This window comes from Rhinoderma darwinii, chromosome 5 (genome assembly GCF_050947455.1).
Source record: "Rhinoderma darwinii isolate aRhiDar2 chromosome 5, aRhiDar2.hap1, whole genome shotgun sequence".
Lineage (NCBI taxonomy): Eukaryota > Metazoa > Chordata > Amphibia > Anura > Rhinodermatidae > Rhinoderma > Rhinoderma darwinii.
In genome coordinates this window covers 303,124,111-303,143,834 of record NC_134691.1, presented here as the reverse complement: position 1 = coordinate 303,143,834, position 19,724 = coordinate 303,124,111, and the positions used below count along the sequence as shown (strand labels likewise).

Genomic DNA, 19,724 nt, shown 5'->3' with positions numbered 1-19,724 from the left:
TGTAGGTGGATGAAGTCATATGAGTAATAGATATATCAGGCAAAATATGAAGGCAGGAAATGTACTTTTAGAAATGAAAATCTAAGAAACATTAAATTAGGAGGTCAGTGAACTTTATCTAAACATATGTGTAATATTGCATAGTAGGAGAAACCAGAAATCCTTAGATAATAGTAACTGTTTTCAAAAAGACAAAAAGATACATAGAAAGGATAGACATAGATAAGAAAAACCCATAGACAAGGTCAAAAATGAGTATTTTTTTACTTTGAAGATGCGGATTAATGCGCACGTACTTATCATCTATTGGTGAGTAGAACCAATGTGAGTTCGGTATAACACGTTTCCAAGAGCCCCATATCAGCCGCAGAAGTGGCCCTAACATACCCCTTTGTTAAAAAACAAGAGATAGTGGCGAGAATGTTGCAGGACTATTCTCTACTAGTCACTTTTACCAATTATTAAAGTATTGTACCTAAACTTTTTAGGAAAATTAGATTTACCTACAAGTTCTGTCAAACATGGGATCTTACCCATAGAAGTAAATTAACTTAGACTAAAGTCACAGCTCACAACTGTATTTTTGTTTTACTGTAAATGGGGCAGTGCCACAACCCTAAATAATAGGCAAGTAGACTATCTGCTACAAATATTACATTAGTGATGCTGACAATGGGGCTGAAAGAAATTGATATTTATCTTGAGCCGCCTTCCTTAATGGTGGTCTACTGGATGTTTTAAATATTGCTAAATTCAAGGAGAACTAGATGTGGCTCATACTCTGAAATTAAAGTTCAGTCCAAAGCACCGCGGTGTACATAGAAAAGAGGGGGCACCATAGCAAAGAAAAATCTGGACCCCAAAATATGGTGCGCCCTGTATGGTTTTTCCATGACCATTGGACCTATTCCCTCCCTTTGTTTGCTAACAATACAGTTCCTTTGCAAAGGAGTTTCCTAGACAGGTACTTACCACCCAATAGCAAAAGAGATGGGACCAACCAAGACCCTCTCTAAGGACCCCTATGATATTTATGCCCTTGCCCAAGCAACCCAGGGTCCGTGACTATTGGAAGCTATGGGAGAGGCATTATTAGATTACACATGTTTTACCCATAAGTCTTGCTTTCTGGTTGACATATGTATTGAATGTGCCACATTTAAAAATATTTTAGTATGGATGGGATATACAGTATATTAACAATCTTCCTCTGCCCGCTCCCTGCAGTCGTGACACCATGGATCATTCCTCAGGGCTCAATTTGAAATAAAACTTATAATAGGATAGAAGTTGTATTAAGTCTTTGCTTTGTAGCATTATTCACAAGATGCCAGAGAACCCCTTTATTGGTTAATGAACGCAAATCTGAGTTAAAAAACAATATATGGTAACAATGCCCAGAAATACAATAAAGGTTGAAAATACCTTTACCTATATAACAAATTTCTTAATAATATTGCATCCAAGTTTTAGGGTATCAAGAGTGTGAATAAGGATGTATATTGTAAAAAAAAAAAGTTCTACAGCCTCACATATACAATGTCTAAACCCCTGTGCAACATCTAGTCACTATTTACCTGATATTTCGACCAACCCTCATTGAGGTTATACCCATTGAGGAGCCATAGTCACCACTACACTCCAGCGCACCATAGATTCATATACTTTCCTTTCAGTCAAGAAATCTTGAAAGCTACAGCTAACTATGTGTAATTGATATAGAATCTGTAAACCAAATATATTCCAATTCAAGAGTGTGATAGCGTCATTATTGATGTTGGAAACAAAATATATTGGATGCAGCAGACCCGTATCATGCTCCAAAAGCAGAGGAATATTGATCATTCAGCATCAGGTAGAGATTACTCTAATTTGCAGTCATGTCAGTGACCACATGCATTTAAAGGGATTCTCCAGAACATAATATAACTGCAATAAAGGAGGACACGTCATGCATTGGTTATTTACGATAATATATAATGTAGAGTGACAATGTGGTCACATGGCTAAGGCAGACTAAGATAGGAAGTTCCCTTACTTCCATCTTGTCTATGGGCAAAGAATACATACATATAATCAAGTGATGAGGAACACATATACTATATCTAATCCATGGACAAGAAATAAAACATAGTATGACTCAACCACCACTCATTCGCAACTGTGATCCCTGAAAATGGAATTTAAGGACCAATTGTTACAGACACTAGGAAATTAAAATATGACTTAGGCCGCATGCACACGGTTGTGCCCGTAATCACGGCCCGCGATTGCAAGCACGGCCGGCCGCATTTTCGGGCCGTTCTCCCATACAAAGTATAGGAGCACGGCCTGTAAAATACGAAAAGTAGGACGTGCTCCATAATTCCCGGCTCGGTCCTACGGCACGGACACCTATCTGTAGCGATACAGAAAGGTGTCCGCGGCCAATAGAACCGGAAGGGTCCGTAATTCCGGAGATTTTTTACGGTCGTGTGCATGGGGCCTAATACTGCCTCCAATAACCCCTATTAATACTTATAAGCACAACCCGAAAAAAAAATACTAACGTCTTTCCTCCAAAATGATTGTCTTGCTGTAAAACTAGTACAGAAAGTGGTCACTGTACAAAAAAGCAGCCCAAAACAATGATGTACTGTCCCTTTAAAACTCTGCCATGTTATATTTACATCGATTAAATACACCGCTAGAAGATAACTGGACTTATAGTGTGTGAGCTATAGAATTATACTTGACACTTACAATAAGTGACACAAGCAGCTGCCTCTAAACTTGAACTCCTATCCCTCCCTGTACTGCCGTTTTCTTCAAGCAAAACTTCTTTCCATAGCCACCTTTAAGTGGAGCGATTCCATATGACAAGTTAATGTTCTTAGGTAGTTGAGTGAGTACATTTTTCTGGCATAACCCCTGGATTATGCACAATGAATGCTATCCTAAAATAGATTTAATAGGTATGTCTACATTGTGTTTAACAGAAGAAACACAGTGGAATACTGTAACATTCACTTAAGTCAGGCTCCCAAGTGTTGCAAGAGAAAAGCTTTTTGATGTAACTCAGTTTTATACCTTTTGCATAGCTGCACATACAATTTACTAATTCATATTATAATGCAAATTTCATATGCCCACACATCCTCGTACAAGTGCAGCCTGTCATTCCTAAAAAGTGCCAACCAAGTCCATTAACACAACACTAACCTCAGTTTTTGTTTTAGTGTTAGGCGGCGCATGCATCACAATCTCACATCCAACCCTTGATTTTAATAAGCAGATGAACAAGATAAACACACTATATAATGCAACCAGATGTAGCAGAGCTCAATTTATTTGCTTCTTGTATGCGCCTTGCCAACACTCAGAGTGACGATAACTTTGTAGGTTGACCTGCATTCTTATGCCAAAACATACGTAACACACCTTGCTATCATAATGTGACAAACTCAGTCTGCTACATTGACAAGTCCAGCTCTGCTACATCTACAACAATCTATAGAGGATATCCAATGTATAATACATTTTCCATCTTTTCAATTGCAAACATCATATACACTTGTCTTGCTGTTGATCAATACGTTGTATCAAGTATCAAGAAACTGAGCAGAGAATGAATCCATGACCTAAAGAATATTCCCTGACTCTTGTCTTAGCTTCCTTTAACTATTGATTACAACAGGGAATTATTTACCGTAGTGAAATAAGAGAATCTTTTCCTTTAGGGAAATGTTTTGTCCCTCTGGGGAAAGCAGCAAAGAAAATTGCTGATTCCCTGAACTGTAAATGTTTTGCATCTTGGTGGCATCTCATGCGTGTGTGGCGGAGATGTGACTATCTACAGTAGGTGAATCTCCAATCACGTTCCCAGCTGCAAAAGTTTACAGGGCGGCATCTCCAGTAAATGAAGAGCACCAGGTGTTAATGAGGAACGTGGCAAGACCCAGACATCTCATCTCCCTATGCGAATACATTTTGCAGAGCATTGGACAAGTCCCTGTTTATTTTGCAGCTTTGAATTCATCTTCTTCATTGAGTTCTAGTTACGAAAGCCATTCAGCAACTTCCAAAAGCCCACCCGTGACTCCCAGCCCCTCGAAGAACGTATATAAAGAAACCCAAGACAGCTCAATTATCCTGCCTAGTATTCCGTCGCTATACATAATTGATGATAAAAGATGCAATCTGTTAAAAATAGCAAACTCTAAACGGCCAGCTCCGGAGTAGAGCTTAAGGCGGTCCTGATGGCACATTGGGACTCAGGTGGTCCGCTAGCCTCATCCGGTGTATGTCATTCCCAAACAATTCCCACGTAATAAAAGAAAGATCACAACGGTATTACCTGCTCTTGCTGATGCTGCGATTTCCCTGAAGAATTCTGTTCTTTAGCTGTGGTCATGATCACCCCACTTGTACCCACCGCAGTAGTCTATGTGATGGTACCGTCTGGTTAAATGCCCCAAAGCCAATGAGTACGAGTTACTATTCCATCGCCACAATCATCAGTCGATTTCAATGCATATTAAAAAGGACCCATGCAAGGAAACCGAAACACAAAATAACACAAGTCAGGGGAGATTAGGAGATGCAAGGCTCTTTACAATTAGCAACAGCCTCTGCATCACAGAAGCAATGATAACTGCTTGGCAACCTGCTACTGGCAGCAGCATAGCTTGGAGACAACCTAGCAATGTAGCCCCCCTCCTGCTTGTCTTTCTCTCCGCCACCCCCTCCTCTTTTTCTAGTCAGCCTCACAGAGCATGCACCAGCCCGCAGCCCTGCCAGCAGAAAGGTAGCAGCACAGCCTCCCCCTTGTAGGACTGTTTTGCTGTCAGGGAGAGATCCAGATGTAAGACATGGCCTCATTGGCTGCTCCGGAATAGGGACACCGGACAGAGTTTAAGGCTACAGTGTGCACTGTGCTTGAGAATTTCTATCCCAGAATCCAAAACATCAAGTCACAAAACTGAGGCGAGAATGAAATGCTGAAGGAAATCATGTGGACAGTGCATGAGGTGTAATAATGTCACAGTGCAGGGATGGAAGTTAATACAGTAGTTTGTTTGCTCCGGTGAGAATGTCTCTATAAAGCGGTTAATATATTTCTTCATGTCAGAGTTTCGATTTTATTATATAGTATCTCTTCATTGCGTCACATTTGCCTCTACAGGATTCTTGTATTTTTATAGCTTTTATTACATTATTAGGTATAATATTAGATGTGTTTAATGAACATGGAAGCAGAGCGAAACAAAATGTTGCTTATTATATGTTGTCATATGTTATGTATTATTATTATATGTCACATGTTAGTATTATATATTATGTTACATTTATTATTATACGTTATGTCACATGTTATATATTAGATGTTTTGTCATGTATGTTGTTATTATTATATGTTATTTATAATAATAAATGTGTCACATTACTTATTATCATATATGTTATGTCACATGTATTTTATTATTATATGTCACATGTTAGTATTATATAATATGTCACATGTTATTTATTATATATGTTACATGTTATTATGTTACGTCACGTTATTTATTATAATAAATGTTGTTACATTACTTATTATTATTATTATTATATATATATTGTCACATGTTATTATTATATGTTATGCCACATGTTATTTATTATTATATATGTTACATGTTATCATTATATGTTATGTCACATTATTTAGTATAATAAATGTTGTCACATAACTTTCTATTATAAATTATGTCACGTGTATTTTATTATTATATATGTTATGCCACATGTTGTTATTATTATATGATATATCACATTATTTATTATAATAAATGTTGACATTACTTATTATTATATGTTATGTCACATGTTATTTAGTATTATATATTATGTTACATTATTTATTGTTATATATGTTGTCACATGTTATTTTTATTATATATTTTTTGCCACATGTTATTTATTATTATTTATGTTATGCCACATGTTATTTATTATTATGTCGCATGTTATTTATTATTTTATATGTTATGTCACAGTTTATTTATGATATATTTTATTTTAAGTTATTTACTATATGTTATGTCACATGTTATTTATAATATATTTTATGCCAGATGTTATTTATTATTGACCCTTTAGTAACCAGCCTATTTTGGCACTTAAAGGTGTAATACATGTTTATTCGCTGGGGATCCAACTGCTGGGACCCCCATCGATCCAGAAAACATGGGTCTCCGAGTGCCCTATGTGAATAAAGCGGTACTGCGCATGCTTATCCACTGCTCCATTCACTTTCTTTGAGTCTCCTGGAACTGTCCCCACCTATCACACATTTATCACTTATCGGGTGGATAGGTGAGAAATGGTGATTATGGGAAAACCCCTTTAACAGGGTTTCCCATCTTTGATATTTATGACATATCCACCCGATAAGTGATAAATGTGTGATAGATGCAGGGTCCCACCTCTGGGATCCGCACCTATCTCTAGAACGGGACACCCTGACCCCAGTTCTACCTTCTTTTGCTCTCGCTGCTCTCTGGCCACTGACTAACAAGGTGGTCGGGAGCAGTGGCGGATTATCATATGGGCGATTCGGGCGGCCGCCCGGGGCCCGAGGCTCCCAGGGGGCCCATGGCAGCCCGAACCGCACATCTTCCAAACCTATTCAGCGCGCTAGCGCTGCTAACTTCCGAAGATGAGGAGGGGAGGAGCAGGGAATTGGCCGGGAAAGGGGTAGGACACGCCTCCCCGACAAGTGCGCCATTGAGTAACAGAACAGCGACGGACGGCTGTTCTGTTACTCCAAAGCTGCAAGAGAAGAGAAGAGCCGGGCGGTCACCGGCGCTGAGGTTAGTTATCCTCCTACCCAACTGGTTCCCGACCGCTGGCTGTATTTTTACGGCCAGCGGTCAGGGATGGGTCCTTAAAACCCGAGCCATAGACTTTCTACGGCTCGGGTTTTAACTTGCTGCCCGCGCGATCGGGCAGCTGAATGTCGGGTCTCCGGCTGTCAGTGACTGCCGGGGACCCTGAGGAGAGGATAGAAGCAGCTTTCGCTGCTTCTGTCTTCTCCGATGTCTTCTTACACAGCGTTCAATGAACGCTGTGTATAGGAATAGAGACAGCAGCAGCGGCGCTGTCTCTATTCCTCCCGGTGATCATGTGACTGGTCACATGATCACCGGGTGCCGTTAGTGACAGACTGTTGCTGGGTCTAACTAGACCCAGCACAGCCCTATTAGTGACAATCGTCACTATGAGAGGGCTGATTTCCCCTGTAACTGGGGCTGCTGTGCAGCCCCAGTTACAGTGGAAAAACCTGGTGTAAAATAAAGAAAAAATATATATAAAGTTCCCCAAAGGTCTTCTTTGACCTTTGGGGGACAGACCATAGTAATAAAAAAAATAGTAAAGTAAAGTGCAAAAAAAAAAGAAATAATAAATACACATAAAATACCCACCCCAAAATAAAAACGTCCCCCCCCCCCGCCAAACGTTGTAACGCTAGCGCTGACCCAATTACCCTAATATAGACATGTAATATATTAAAATTTACGGTAAACAATGACGATTACAAATAACAGGTCTATTTTAGGGTAAAACTGTGTTATTACCAAAAAAAATAGCTGAAACGTAAAAAAGCTTATTTTTTTACTATTATTTTCAAACTTTATGAATAAAAATTCTAAAATAGCAATTGTCTACGGAAAAAACGTCGCAAAAATCACGTCGTTTTTATTTATTTTTTATAAAAATGTGTGTTTGGTGCAACTTGTAATTCCGTTTTATTAAAAAATATTTTCACTTTTTGAGATACAGCTGCTTTGTATCCTGTATCCGTCAGGTCAGCAGGACTGACGGGATCAGTGAAACGGGCCCTGCGCTAAATTATAATCTTAGATGTGATAGATTTGAGGTGGATCCTGCGTGTCACTGATCCTGTCAGTCCTGCTGACCTGACGGATACAGGATACAAAGCAGCCGTATCTCAAAAAGTGAAAATATTTTTTAATGAAATCAATCAATCACACACATACTTATATATATATATATATATATATATATATATATATATATATATATATAATATAAAGTTTTTAAATGTGTACATAACCTTGTGGCACTATATACAAGGGGGAGCGCTGTGTGACACTATATACAAGGGGGAGCGCTGTGTGCCACTATATACAAGGGGGAGCGCTGTGTGCCACTATATACAAGGGGGAGCGCTGTGTGCCACTATATACAAGGGGGAGCGCTGTGTGCCACTATATACAAGGGGGAGCGCTGTGTGCCACTATATACAAGGGGGAGCGCTGTGTGCCACTATATACAAGGGGGAGCGCTGTGTGCCACTATATACAAGGGGGGGGGGGCTGTGTAGTGCTATCCACAGTGGTATGTGTGTGGCGCTCTTTATAGGGGGGGCTTTTTGGTGCTATTTACAAGGGGGAGGGCTGTGTGGCGCTCTCTACAGGGGGGCTGTATGGCACTATCTATAGGGGGCTGTGTGTAACGCTCTCTATGGGGGGGATGTGTGATATATAGAGGGGGCTGTGTATGGCGATATCTATGGGGGTGTGTAATATCTACAGGGTTCTCTATGTGGCGCTATCTATGGGATTGTGTAATATCTACAGGGGCTGTGTGTGGCACTATGTGCAGGGGGCTGTGTATATGTGGTGTTTTACAGTGTGTGGTATTATTATATTCAGGCGCGCAGTGTTTGGTGCTATTATATTTAGGGGTACAGTATGTGGCACCATGATAACTTTATTTTCGTTTATAGGTGTGGAAATGTTGGAAAAGTGAGGAGACGTCTGAGTGGCAAATTCTGCAGAAGTGAGTCATGGCCGGGAGAAGTCGTCATGAGCGCTGGACCGGATGGAGAAGAAAAGAGGAAAAAAACTACTAGAATCTGAGACGTCGTCAACTGTGAGTCACTAGATTTATAGAGAATCTGTCACCTCTCCTGACATGTTTATTATAGGAATCCTTGTATTTCACAAAAAGTCTTTCTGCAGTCCAGGACTGATAGACAATTCCCCTTGTCAGGAGGTTGTGTCCCTGCACAGTGTTATACTGTCAGTATGTAGGGACACCGCGCTGTGACAAGGGAAATCGTAACACTGTTAATGCTTGCCCAAAAAGGTAGTGTTAAAAATAGTTACGGCGCGGCAGGGTGGCGGTGAGGAAGGGGGGCCCAAGTTTGGGTAACAGCCCAGGGCCCATGGTCTACTTAATCCGCCACTGGTCGGGAGTACGGAAACATCCGGCCTCGCTGAGCTACACTGCTTTGGAGCTCCCATTCTATGAGTCAATACAATTATGGTAATACGAAATTTATATTTTAAAATTTTTATGTTTTACTACTTTTAGACAGCATAATAAAAACTGTGTTTATGTTTTGCCACATTCTAAGACATATAACATTTTTATATTTCCATCGATAGAGATGTATAAGGGATTGTTTTTTGCGTGACATGTTGTAGTTTAATTGGTACTAGTTTAAAGAGGCTCTGTCACCAGATTATCAAACCCCTATCTCATATTGCATGTCATCGGCGCTGAAATGTAGATAACAGTAACGTTTTTTGTTTTTTTTAAACGTTCATTTTTGGCCAAGTTAAGAGCTATTTTATATATATGCAAATGAGGTTTGAAATGGACAACTGGGTGGTTTATTTTCGTTATGTCCAACTGGGCGTGTATTGTGTTTTTAACTGGGCGTGTTTACGTGTATGATCGATCAGTGACCAGTCAGCATCATACACTCCTCTGTAGCTCACTTCATCTTCAGCAGATGGCAGCTGTAACATACAGCTGACATCCCGATGCAATGGCGGTGATTTCAGTTACCTCCGATCGCCGCCGTTTAAGCCCTTCAGTGCGGCGGTCAATAGCGACCGCCACATTTAAGGGGTTGACAGACGGAGGGTGCCGATGGTTGCTATGGCTTCCTGGTTGGCCATGTACAGAAGCCTAATAGGTCCTGCCCAAGGCAAGCCTAATAGGTCCTGCCCAAGTCCTGCCCAAAATTACAGTTGCAATATACTGCACTACATAAGTAGTGCAGTGTATTGCACAGGGGATCAGAAGATCAGATCTTCAAGTCCCCAAGTAAGTGTAAAAAAAAAAAAGTAAAAAAAAATCTTTAAGAAAAATAAATAAAATGTTTAAGTAATAAAAACAATAATCGCCCTGTTTCCCTGATCAAGTCCTTTATAATTGGAAAAAAAATTGAAAAGAACGATATATAACAGGTATCACCACGTTCGGCACTGCCTGAACTAAAAAAAATCATGTTATTTTTACCGCACGGTAAACACTGTAAAAAAATTTAATAAAAATCAATGACAGAATTTTTTTTTTTGGTCACCTTGTCTAAAAAAAAATGTCATGAAAAGTGATCAAAATGTCGCAAGTACCCCACAGTTTGTCACTCAAAAAACAAGCCCTCCGACAGCATTATCAACTAGAAAATAAAAAAGTTATGGCTCTCAGAATATGGCGATACTAAAACATCTCAGAATGCAATGATGCAAAATTCTGCTAAATGACGGGCCAGAGAAATTTTTTAGGTCCAGTAGTTTTCACTAAAACCCCACACCGTCATTTGCTAGACACCACAGGTGGACCCCGTAGATGTAGAGGAGATGAGGACACTTTAGGACCTTGTGCTGCTTATAGGGCTAGTGAAGAAAAAACATACCAATAGGGAATTTAGATTGTGAGCCCCAATGGGGACAGTAAAAAAGAGGACCTCTGTCCAGCGCTGCGTAATATGTTGGTGGTATATGTAACTGAAATAAATAAATAATAAAGAAGTCAAAGATTAAGCAATAATGGAGCGCAGATATTTTGTATAATATCCAAAAAATCCAGCCTGTGCATTAGATTGGTTGAAAGCCACACCAATCCATGGATTATTAATTTCATAATTCATTCACCCCATTATTACATAATTCTATTATGCCCTGATGCACTCCGTCCAGCTTACATATACCCTAATGTACTCCTGCCAGCTTACATATACCCCCACATAATAAGCTGAAATACCAGTACCACTACCAAGCAAAATCTGCGCTCCAAGAGCCAAATGGCGGCGCTTCCGAGCTGGCAGTGTGTCCAAACAGCAGTTTATGACAACATATGGGGTATTACTGTACTCTGGAGAATCCGTTTAACAATTTATGGGGTGTTTGTCTCCAGTGGCACAAGCTGGATACAACATATTGGCTACTGTGGAAAATCTGTGGAAAAATTGCAATTTTAAATCTGCAACATCCACTGTGCACTAATTTCTGCAAAACACTTGCGGGGTCAAAATGCTCACAATACCTCTAGATTAATTCCTTGAGGGATGTAGTTTCCAAAAGTGGGTAATTTTTCAGAGGTTTCCATTGTACTGGTACCTTAACTCAGTGCAACACGGTGTCCAAAAACTAATCTTGTAAAATCACCACTCCAAAAAACAAATTGCACTCCTTCCCTTTAGAGTGTGTCCAAATAGCAGTTCACGACCACATATGGGGTATTGCCTTACTCAGGAGAAATTGCGTAACAAATTTTGGGGTGCCTTTTCTCCTGTAGTCCTTGTAAAAATGAAAAATGTTGAGCTAAAACTTCATCTTATTAGAAAAATGTCGATTTACATTTTCACGGCCCAATTCTAATAAAATCCATAAAACACCTGTGGGGTCAAAATGCTCACTACACCCCTAATTTAATTCCTTGAGGGGTAAAGTCTCGAAAATGGGTTCATATCTGGGGAATTTCTACTGTACAGGAAGCTCTCCAAATGCGACATGGCGCCCAGAAATCAATTCAGCAAAATATGCGCTCAAAAAGCCAAATGGCGCTCCTTCCATTCTGAGACCTGCCGTGTGTCCAAACAGCAGTTTGCAATCGCATATTGGGTATTCCTGTACTCGGGAGAAAATGCTTTACAACAGTTGTGGTGATTTTCTCCTATAGTCCTTGTGAAAATGAAAAACTTTGGGCTAGAACTACATTTTATTTTCACATCCCAATTCTAATAAATTCAGCAAAAACTCATGGGTTCAAAATCCTCACTATACCCCTAAATTACTTCCACAAGGGGTGTAGTTTATCAAATAGAGACACTGTACTGGTACCTCAGGGGCTCTGTAAATGCAACAGGGCGCCCAGGAATCAATCCTGCAAAATCTGCGCTCCGAAAGCCAAATGGCGCTCCTTCCCTTCTGAGCCCTGCCGTGTACCCAGTCAGCAGTTTATGACAACATATGGGGTATTTCTCTACTCTGAAGAAGTTGCTTTACAAATGTTAGGTTGTTTTTTATCCTTTATATGTTAAGAGAATTAAAAATTTCCAGCTACAACTACGTCTTATTGGAAAAAAAAAATCATTTTGTCTGCCCAATTCTAATAAAATCTATGAAACACTTGTAGGGCAAAATGCTCACTACACCCCTAGAGGAATTCATTGTGGGTGTAGTTTCCAAAATTGGGTATTTGTTTAGGTGTTACTTTTGTTTTGGCACCACAAGACCTCTTCTAACCTGACAAGGTGCATAAAATATATTCTAATAAAAAGAAGGCCCCAAAATCCAAAGTGCTCCTTTGCTTCTGAGGCCTGGGTTTCATCAGTCCATTAGCACACTAGGGCCACATGTGAGATGTTTCTAAAAGCTGCAGAATCTGGGCAATGAATAATGAGTTGTGTTTTTCTGTTAACACTTGATGTGTTTCAGAAAAAAATGGATTCAAATTGAGTTTCTGCCCAAAAAATTAAATTTGTAAATTTCACCCCCAATTTGCTTCAATTCCTGTTAAACGCCTGAAGGGTTCAGAAACGTTCTAAATGCTGTTTTGAATACTTTGAGAGGTGCAGTTTTGAAAATGGGGTGATTTATGAGGGGTTCCCAAAATGTAGGTCCCTCAAAGCCACTTCAGAACTGCACTGTACCCTCTAAAATTAGCCTTTTGAAATTTTTGGGAAAATGTGAGAAATTGCTGCTAAACTTATAAGCCTTGTAACGTCCTAGAAAAATAAAAGAATGTTCAAAAAACGATGCAAACATAAAGTAGACATATGGGAAATGTTAACTAGTGATTATTTTGTGTGCGTGTTTGTGTGGTATTACTATCTGTCTCACAAGCAGATGCATTTAAACTTTTTACAAATAAGTCATGAATTTATCGGCCAAATTTTACCCCTGACATAAAGTACAATTTGTCATGAGAAAACAATTGCTTGGATAGGTAAAAGCATTCCAAAAGTATTACAACATAAAGTCAGATTTGAAAAATGGGGCTCCGTCATTTAGCCCAAAAGTGGCTTCAGTGGGAAAGGGTTAAAAACACTAAATACATTTATTTAATAATAATTTTAAAAAAATACTAACAAAGGTGTGCATAGTCTTTAAAGTATTTTCCAGATTTACCAACATTACAACATCACAAGAATTGTGTCATGGAAAATATACGTAAAATATATGTGCATTGCAAGGATGAGTTCAGATCAGTATACAGCAGCAGTGCTGCAGGAACATCTCACAAACTGGAACAGGATAAGTATATAGAATGAAAAGAATCCAGACATCTTGGTATTCCTCAGATATACTTGTCTCTGAGGTTTACTAGTCATTGTTGTCATAAAATACCTTATAGAACAAATCATAGAGTGAGATGAAGCGCTAACAGTTGCAATTGAATATGTGAGATAATTGTTATGATTTCAACTAGAAACAGCCTTCCTCTGTCTATTAGATTGTATGTAAATGCATGAGCTAAATAATTGTATGGCTAACAATTACTAATATAATGTTAGGGAAACATAAGGGTGATTTATAATCCGATATTGGAGATCAGGGGGCCCATATATTGTTCTTGCACAGGGGCCCTCAGCTTTCTGTGTCGGACCCTGCATACATCATTATTGAATGTACAAAGCGGGATAAAATATTAAAGGCTATGTATTTATTTATTTTTAATAAAAAGGTATATCAGTGTGTTTTGTTAACTTTGTAAAGAAATTGTATTTAAATTTATTTTTACATTTTTAGATACAGTTACTCTATACAGAGCAGCTGTATCTAGTGCTTTTCACTGAATCCGTCAGTCCCGCGGACCTTACGGCTTCAGTGACAGCGGTTCCTGCGTGTTTGTGACACGGTGGATCCACCTGTCAACTATTACGTCTAAATTATGAACTTAGATGTAATAGATTACAGGTGGATCCTGCGTGCCAGAGACACGCAGGACCCGGCGAAACTGAACCCGTCAGGTCTGGAAGACTGACAGATTCAGAGAATAGCGCTGGATACAGCTGCTCCTTATAGAGAATACAGAGGAGCTGTATCTAAAAAAGTAACAATTATTTTTAATAAAAAGTATTTACAAAGTTACACAAAACACACTGATACACCTTTCTATTTTAAAAAAATGTTGCCTTTCAAAGGTTTACATAGCCTTTAAGGTTGTTGACACTGGAACTGCAGTTTATACTAAGCTTGTGATAGATGAAGTAACACATATATACCTTATACGGATAGATTTGCTCAAAGAATACATACAACGTACTGTATGTTCCGATTGTATCCTAAAATATGTTACTATCACTGTAGTCTGCAATTAGCCCATATTATAGGGGGAATTTATTACCCTTTATATGTCAGTTTTGGGGGAAAATAGTGACTTTTTGGCAGTTTACAACGCTCTCGGCACTTTGGAAAAATGTTTGAGGGGCTTAGTGGAAATGGGCAAAAATGTTCAAAAATAGATCATAAATGTGGCGCACTGCATGTCCACCAGAATTCTGCCACATTTCGAATAGTAAATCATCTCCATTGTACGATGCAACATGGCACAGTTTTTTTTCTGTCCTATATACCGTATTCAGAATCAGACAGAAAAAGGTATCTATTCGGAGGCAAATGGAAGTACAGTAAGGCCCCTTACACTACTATGAGTGCTATATTTCAGCTACGTACAACTCAAAAGTTGTGCAGAGCCGTAATACGATCATGTGCATGAGACCTAAATCAAATAGCGAAAAAGATGGAGAGAGTTTAATTAACGTTAGATGACATCAGCTAAAACCTTGAATGTGTGTTCAGCCCATTGATAACTATGATATAATTATCTATAAAAAAAATAAGGCCATTCTGTGGATACATTATTATAAGTGGATTGAAAATCTCTATCTGCAAAGAATAGAATAAAAGAACCAAGGACAACAGGTGAGCAAAATTTAACTAAGTCCTAGTTCCCATCGCATTTTGGTCCAATGTTTAGCATGTACAGTGGGAAAGCTCCCCCGGAAAACAGACTAAATGTGTCCATAGGGCTCCATGAGCCCAACGAGGGCTAAAAGAGTATACTTTTGGCCTCCCATTGTGCTGGTATATGTCAGTATATTTTCCTTTCGAAGAATGGATGAGCATAGTAGAATATGGTTTCCAAAAACATCAGGGTCTACGGCGATGGATGCCACTGTATGGTATCCATCACACTACATTACATCTACCTGAACCCTCAACTGTTTGACTCTGCTACATAACATATCTGGCATGTGTCATAGTCATAGACTTCGACCCGAACCTAAGTGCTATAGGTGAATAGTGGCACCCGGTTGTTTTTTTCTCTGGGTATCGTTGGAACCAGAACTTAAGAATTACTACATACATCATAACTACTGTTGCTCAATAATGCTAGAAGAAGGAGATAGTAAAGCAGACAAAAACATTTATTCATATAGAATTCAATTTCTTTCTTGCTTTGCTATATATGTATATAGCCAATATTTGTCAATATAATAATAATAATAATAATAATAATACAATTTTATATAATGCAATGCATTGTACATTTACATGTGATGCCCCTTATAGGACATGCTAGATCATCTAAAGCAGAAAGCAGCGTTCATCATGTCCCGGCTACTCATGCTTTGGATAGATCTAGGAGACATCGATATGTTGCTCACCCTACAACTGCGCTCCTTATCATCTGCTGGTGGTGTGTAGAGAACTAACATGTGTCACACACCGTGGTGCTGTGATCCTGCAGGCGACTATCTGCAGGTGTCTTGGAGATTGTTATTATCAGGACACGGTATGAGAACAAATGTCAGCTATCTGACAGCTATAAATTAGGTCCAACAACAACAACAACAACAACAACAACAACACACATTTCAGAGAAACAGTATCAAAGTAGCAGAGGGTCGCAGTAAACTGAAGGATGGAAGATCCAAGAAAAATGACAAGTCCTTTCTTTGTAAAAGTGCAGCTGAGAATATCCACATAGGAATGGTTTTCCATAGGGAATGTTAGGGTCAAATATAGCCCTTAGTTTTAAAATTGGTTGGCATAGAAACAAAGGATATGACGAGGTTTTAGGACAAGGTTGCTCAGACTCATTTGGTAAGAAATGGAAAGGTTAGTGTGTTATAGGGGAGTGCAGAATGGTGGCCGCGCTGATGTGGATGGAGTAACTAGTTTGTACATGGTGGCCATGAATTTAACATATTTACTGTAGGTGTAAATTATATTAAACTGTTCTAGGGGACTTGGTATTAAGGTCAGAAGGCTGGAGAGTGAATATAGATACATTTTAAATCATTATTTTTCTGCTGGTGGGTTAAAGGGTCATTATGCTGAAGTGGATGAGAAGAACAATTTTGCCCACTGTGCACTTCATTAAATTGAGCCCATTTCAAAGATGATGGGGAACAGTACAGTAATTGATGGACAATATATTTCTAAAAACACAAAAAAAGATACTCTATTCTTCAGATTTACAATAAAACTGGCTTACCTAATAAGATTTTATTTAAAGCAATGTTCATTGATTAAGCAAAGTTAGTACAGTATTATTGATCATTTTATAGCCTTGCAGTATAAGGTCTTACTCACACAGTGCAGATTTGCTGCAGATTTAAAATTAATTTTTTAAGCCGAAACCAATAATGGAACCTAAACAGAAGAAATATATAAAGGAAGACCTTACAGGTCTGCCCTCCTGAATCCAATTCTGGTTTTCGCTTAAAAAATGCATGAAAAATCTGCAGCAAATCTACCTCGTGTGAACAAGGCTTTAGGGTCAGTTGGCACCGGCAGATTTGTTGCAGAAATTTGTGCCAATGAAAATCAGTTCAATACATTTGAATGGGATTATTTCTGCAGAAGGTTCATAGATTTCTACAAGCCCCACTCAGAGGAATGGAACTGATTATCAGTTGCAGAAATATATGCAACAGAATCTGCGCCTTGTGGACTTACCCTAATTGGGCTGATATAAACTCATAGTATTATGCCGGGTTCCCACGTAATGTAAACGCTGCAGAATTTCCGCAACGGAATTGTGTGTGGAAATTCCGCAGCATTTACAGCAGTAGCAAAGTGGATGAGATTGAGGAAATGTCATGCCCACACTGCGGAAAAAAATGAAGCATAAACGTTAATAAATTGACCTGCAGTGCAGAATTTTATTCCGCAGCATTTAAATTTATGCTAAGTTTTGTTGTTTTTCCATTGTGGGTTTTCCCAATTAAATTCAATGGGGGTACAAAACTTGCAACAGAAAGTCAAGTTTTGCGGTGTATTCACAGCGATTAAGCGTCAAAAATCGCAACTACGGAAAATAAAAAAAATAATACTCCCCCTCTCTGCAGTCCAGCCTCCTGGGATGACACTGCATCCCATGTGACCATTGCAGCCAATCACAGGCTGCAGCGGTGGTCACATGGGATGATACGTCATCCCAGGAGGCTGGCCTGGCTGACATCAGAGGGCTGCCTCCTGGGATTTAGTTACATCCCATGTGACCTCCGCTGCAGCCACTCACGGGCTGCAGTGTTGGTCACATGGGATGGTTGACGTCAGGGTCCTGTCTCCTGAGATAACGTTGCATTCCAATTCCATGTGACCGCTGCTGCAGCCAATCACAGGCTGCAGCGGTCACATGGGCTGCAGCGTCACCCAGGGAGGCCGGACCAGACTGCAATGGAGGGACGAGTCGCCATAACAACGAACACGTAAGTATGAGCGACTTTTACTGCTGCTTTCCGCAGCGGAAATTCCGTCCAAAAAAAACGCACCACAATATGGGTCCCAGGTTGGATACGCTGTGTGGTTTTTACGCAGCGTATTCGACCCATGGGAACCCGGCCTTAAGGGCATTATATAGATTTAAAGTATTATCAGCCTCTAATAACTTTTTAGTATTTGTTGCCTGATATAGCCTTGTATTCTTGATTGGTCTATGACAGCCTATTGTTACTTTGTAGTATTATAACCGTCTAACAATATTGGCCTATTGTATTTTTGTAGTAGTTTTAAACTGTTCTAGCCTTCGAGCATCATCAGTCTTATCATGGCTAGCATTATTGGCCTGTTATAGCCTTGCTGTACAATTGGCCTTTTATAACCTTATAATACTCTTAGTGTATTATAGTCTTGTAGAATTATTGGCCTATTATATAGTAGAATTGTAATATTAGTGGCCTGTTATAGCACTCAAGTAATACAGGACCATGATATACTTGTAGTATAATTAGCCTATTATGGTCTTGTTATATTATAAGCCTAACTATAAATGACTTGTTATAGCTTGTTATAGATTGGTCTACTGTAACATTCTAATATCAGTAGTTTTTTTATCGCTTTGTCAAATTATTGACTTGTCTTGTCCATTATTACTAGAGATGGTAGGAAGGATTCGGTTTAAGATGAGTGTTTTGCATTTTGGTGAATCAATGGAGAAGGGAATTTTTAAAGATTCACACATCCATCTGTAATTGTAGCCTTGTACAATTATTAATATATTATTATATTGTAGTATCACCGGTCTTTTATTGTATTATAGTATTATTGCCCTTTAATCGCTATGTAGTAATATTGATCTGATGTAGCCTTGTAGTATTATTGATTTTGCATAGACTTGTAGCATTAAAGATGTTTTATTCCCTTGTAGTATTTTTCATCTATGCATGCAATTATTATACTTTAGCCTAGAAGAATTATGCATCCTTACTTTTAATAACTCTATTGCGATTCACCTCATTGAATAAAGTGTACACATGGGAATATTTACAAAGGTTTCCATTTTATTTTTGATATTATTATTATTATTATTATTATTATTATTATTATTATTATTAACACCTTAAGGACACGGACAATTTTAGTTTTCTTTGTTCATTTTGTTTTTTTCCTCCCCGCATTCCGAAAGCTATAACTTTTTTTCTTTTGTCGACATAGCCATATGAGGGCGTGTTTTTTGCGGGACAAGTTGTAGTTTTTCATGGCACCATTTAATGTACTATTTAATGTACTGAGAAACTGAAAGAAAAATATTTGTGGGGTGAAATGGGCAAAAAACAGCGATTGCGCCATATTTTGTTGTTTTTTTTTTACGTCATTCATTGTGCGGTAAAAACTGCATGTTCACTATATTATATGGGTTGATACAATACGATTACGGCAATACCACTTTTAAAAAAAAAATGTGTTAAAAAAAAAATTGGTGTCGCCATATTCCAAGAACCATAACTTTCTTTTTCTTGCGATTTTTTTGCGGGGAGAGCTGACGTTTTTTTTGTATAATTTCTTGGGCATCTAGGATGACCGAAAAACAGCAATTTGGCCTTTTTTTTCTACGACGTTTCCCAAGCGGGTTAAATAACGTTAGGGCATATTCAGACGTGGCGAAATTGCATTGCGGCAGACCGCAGTGAAAATGTACAGCAG

At 38.8% G+C, this 19,724-nt stretch overlaps 1 protein-coding gene across 4 annotated transcripts in view; it reads right to left on the bottom strand.

Annotated features, from left to right (window-relative positions):
* The window catches only part of DPP6 (dipeptidyl peptidase like 6), a 1,261,161-nt gene that overhangs the window by 484,240 nt on the left and 757,197 nt on the right, over window positions 1-19,724 (bottom strand). Inside the window, exon 1 of one of the 4 annotated variants that reach the window (XM_075827375.1) lies at window positions 4,337-4,714. The exons of the other annotated variants lie outside the window; for them this stretch is intronic. Coding sequence (XP_075683490.1) covers window positions 4,337-4,393 — 57 coding nt within the window. The 5' untranslated portion in view covers window positions 4,394-4,714. Of the gene's footprint in view, window positions 1-4,336; window positions 4,715-19,724 lie in introns of those variants that run through there. 4 annotated transcript variants of the gene reach the window in all.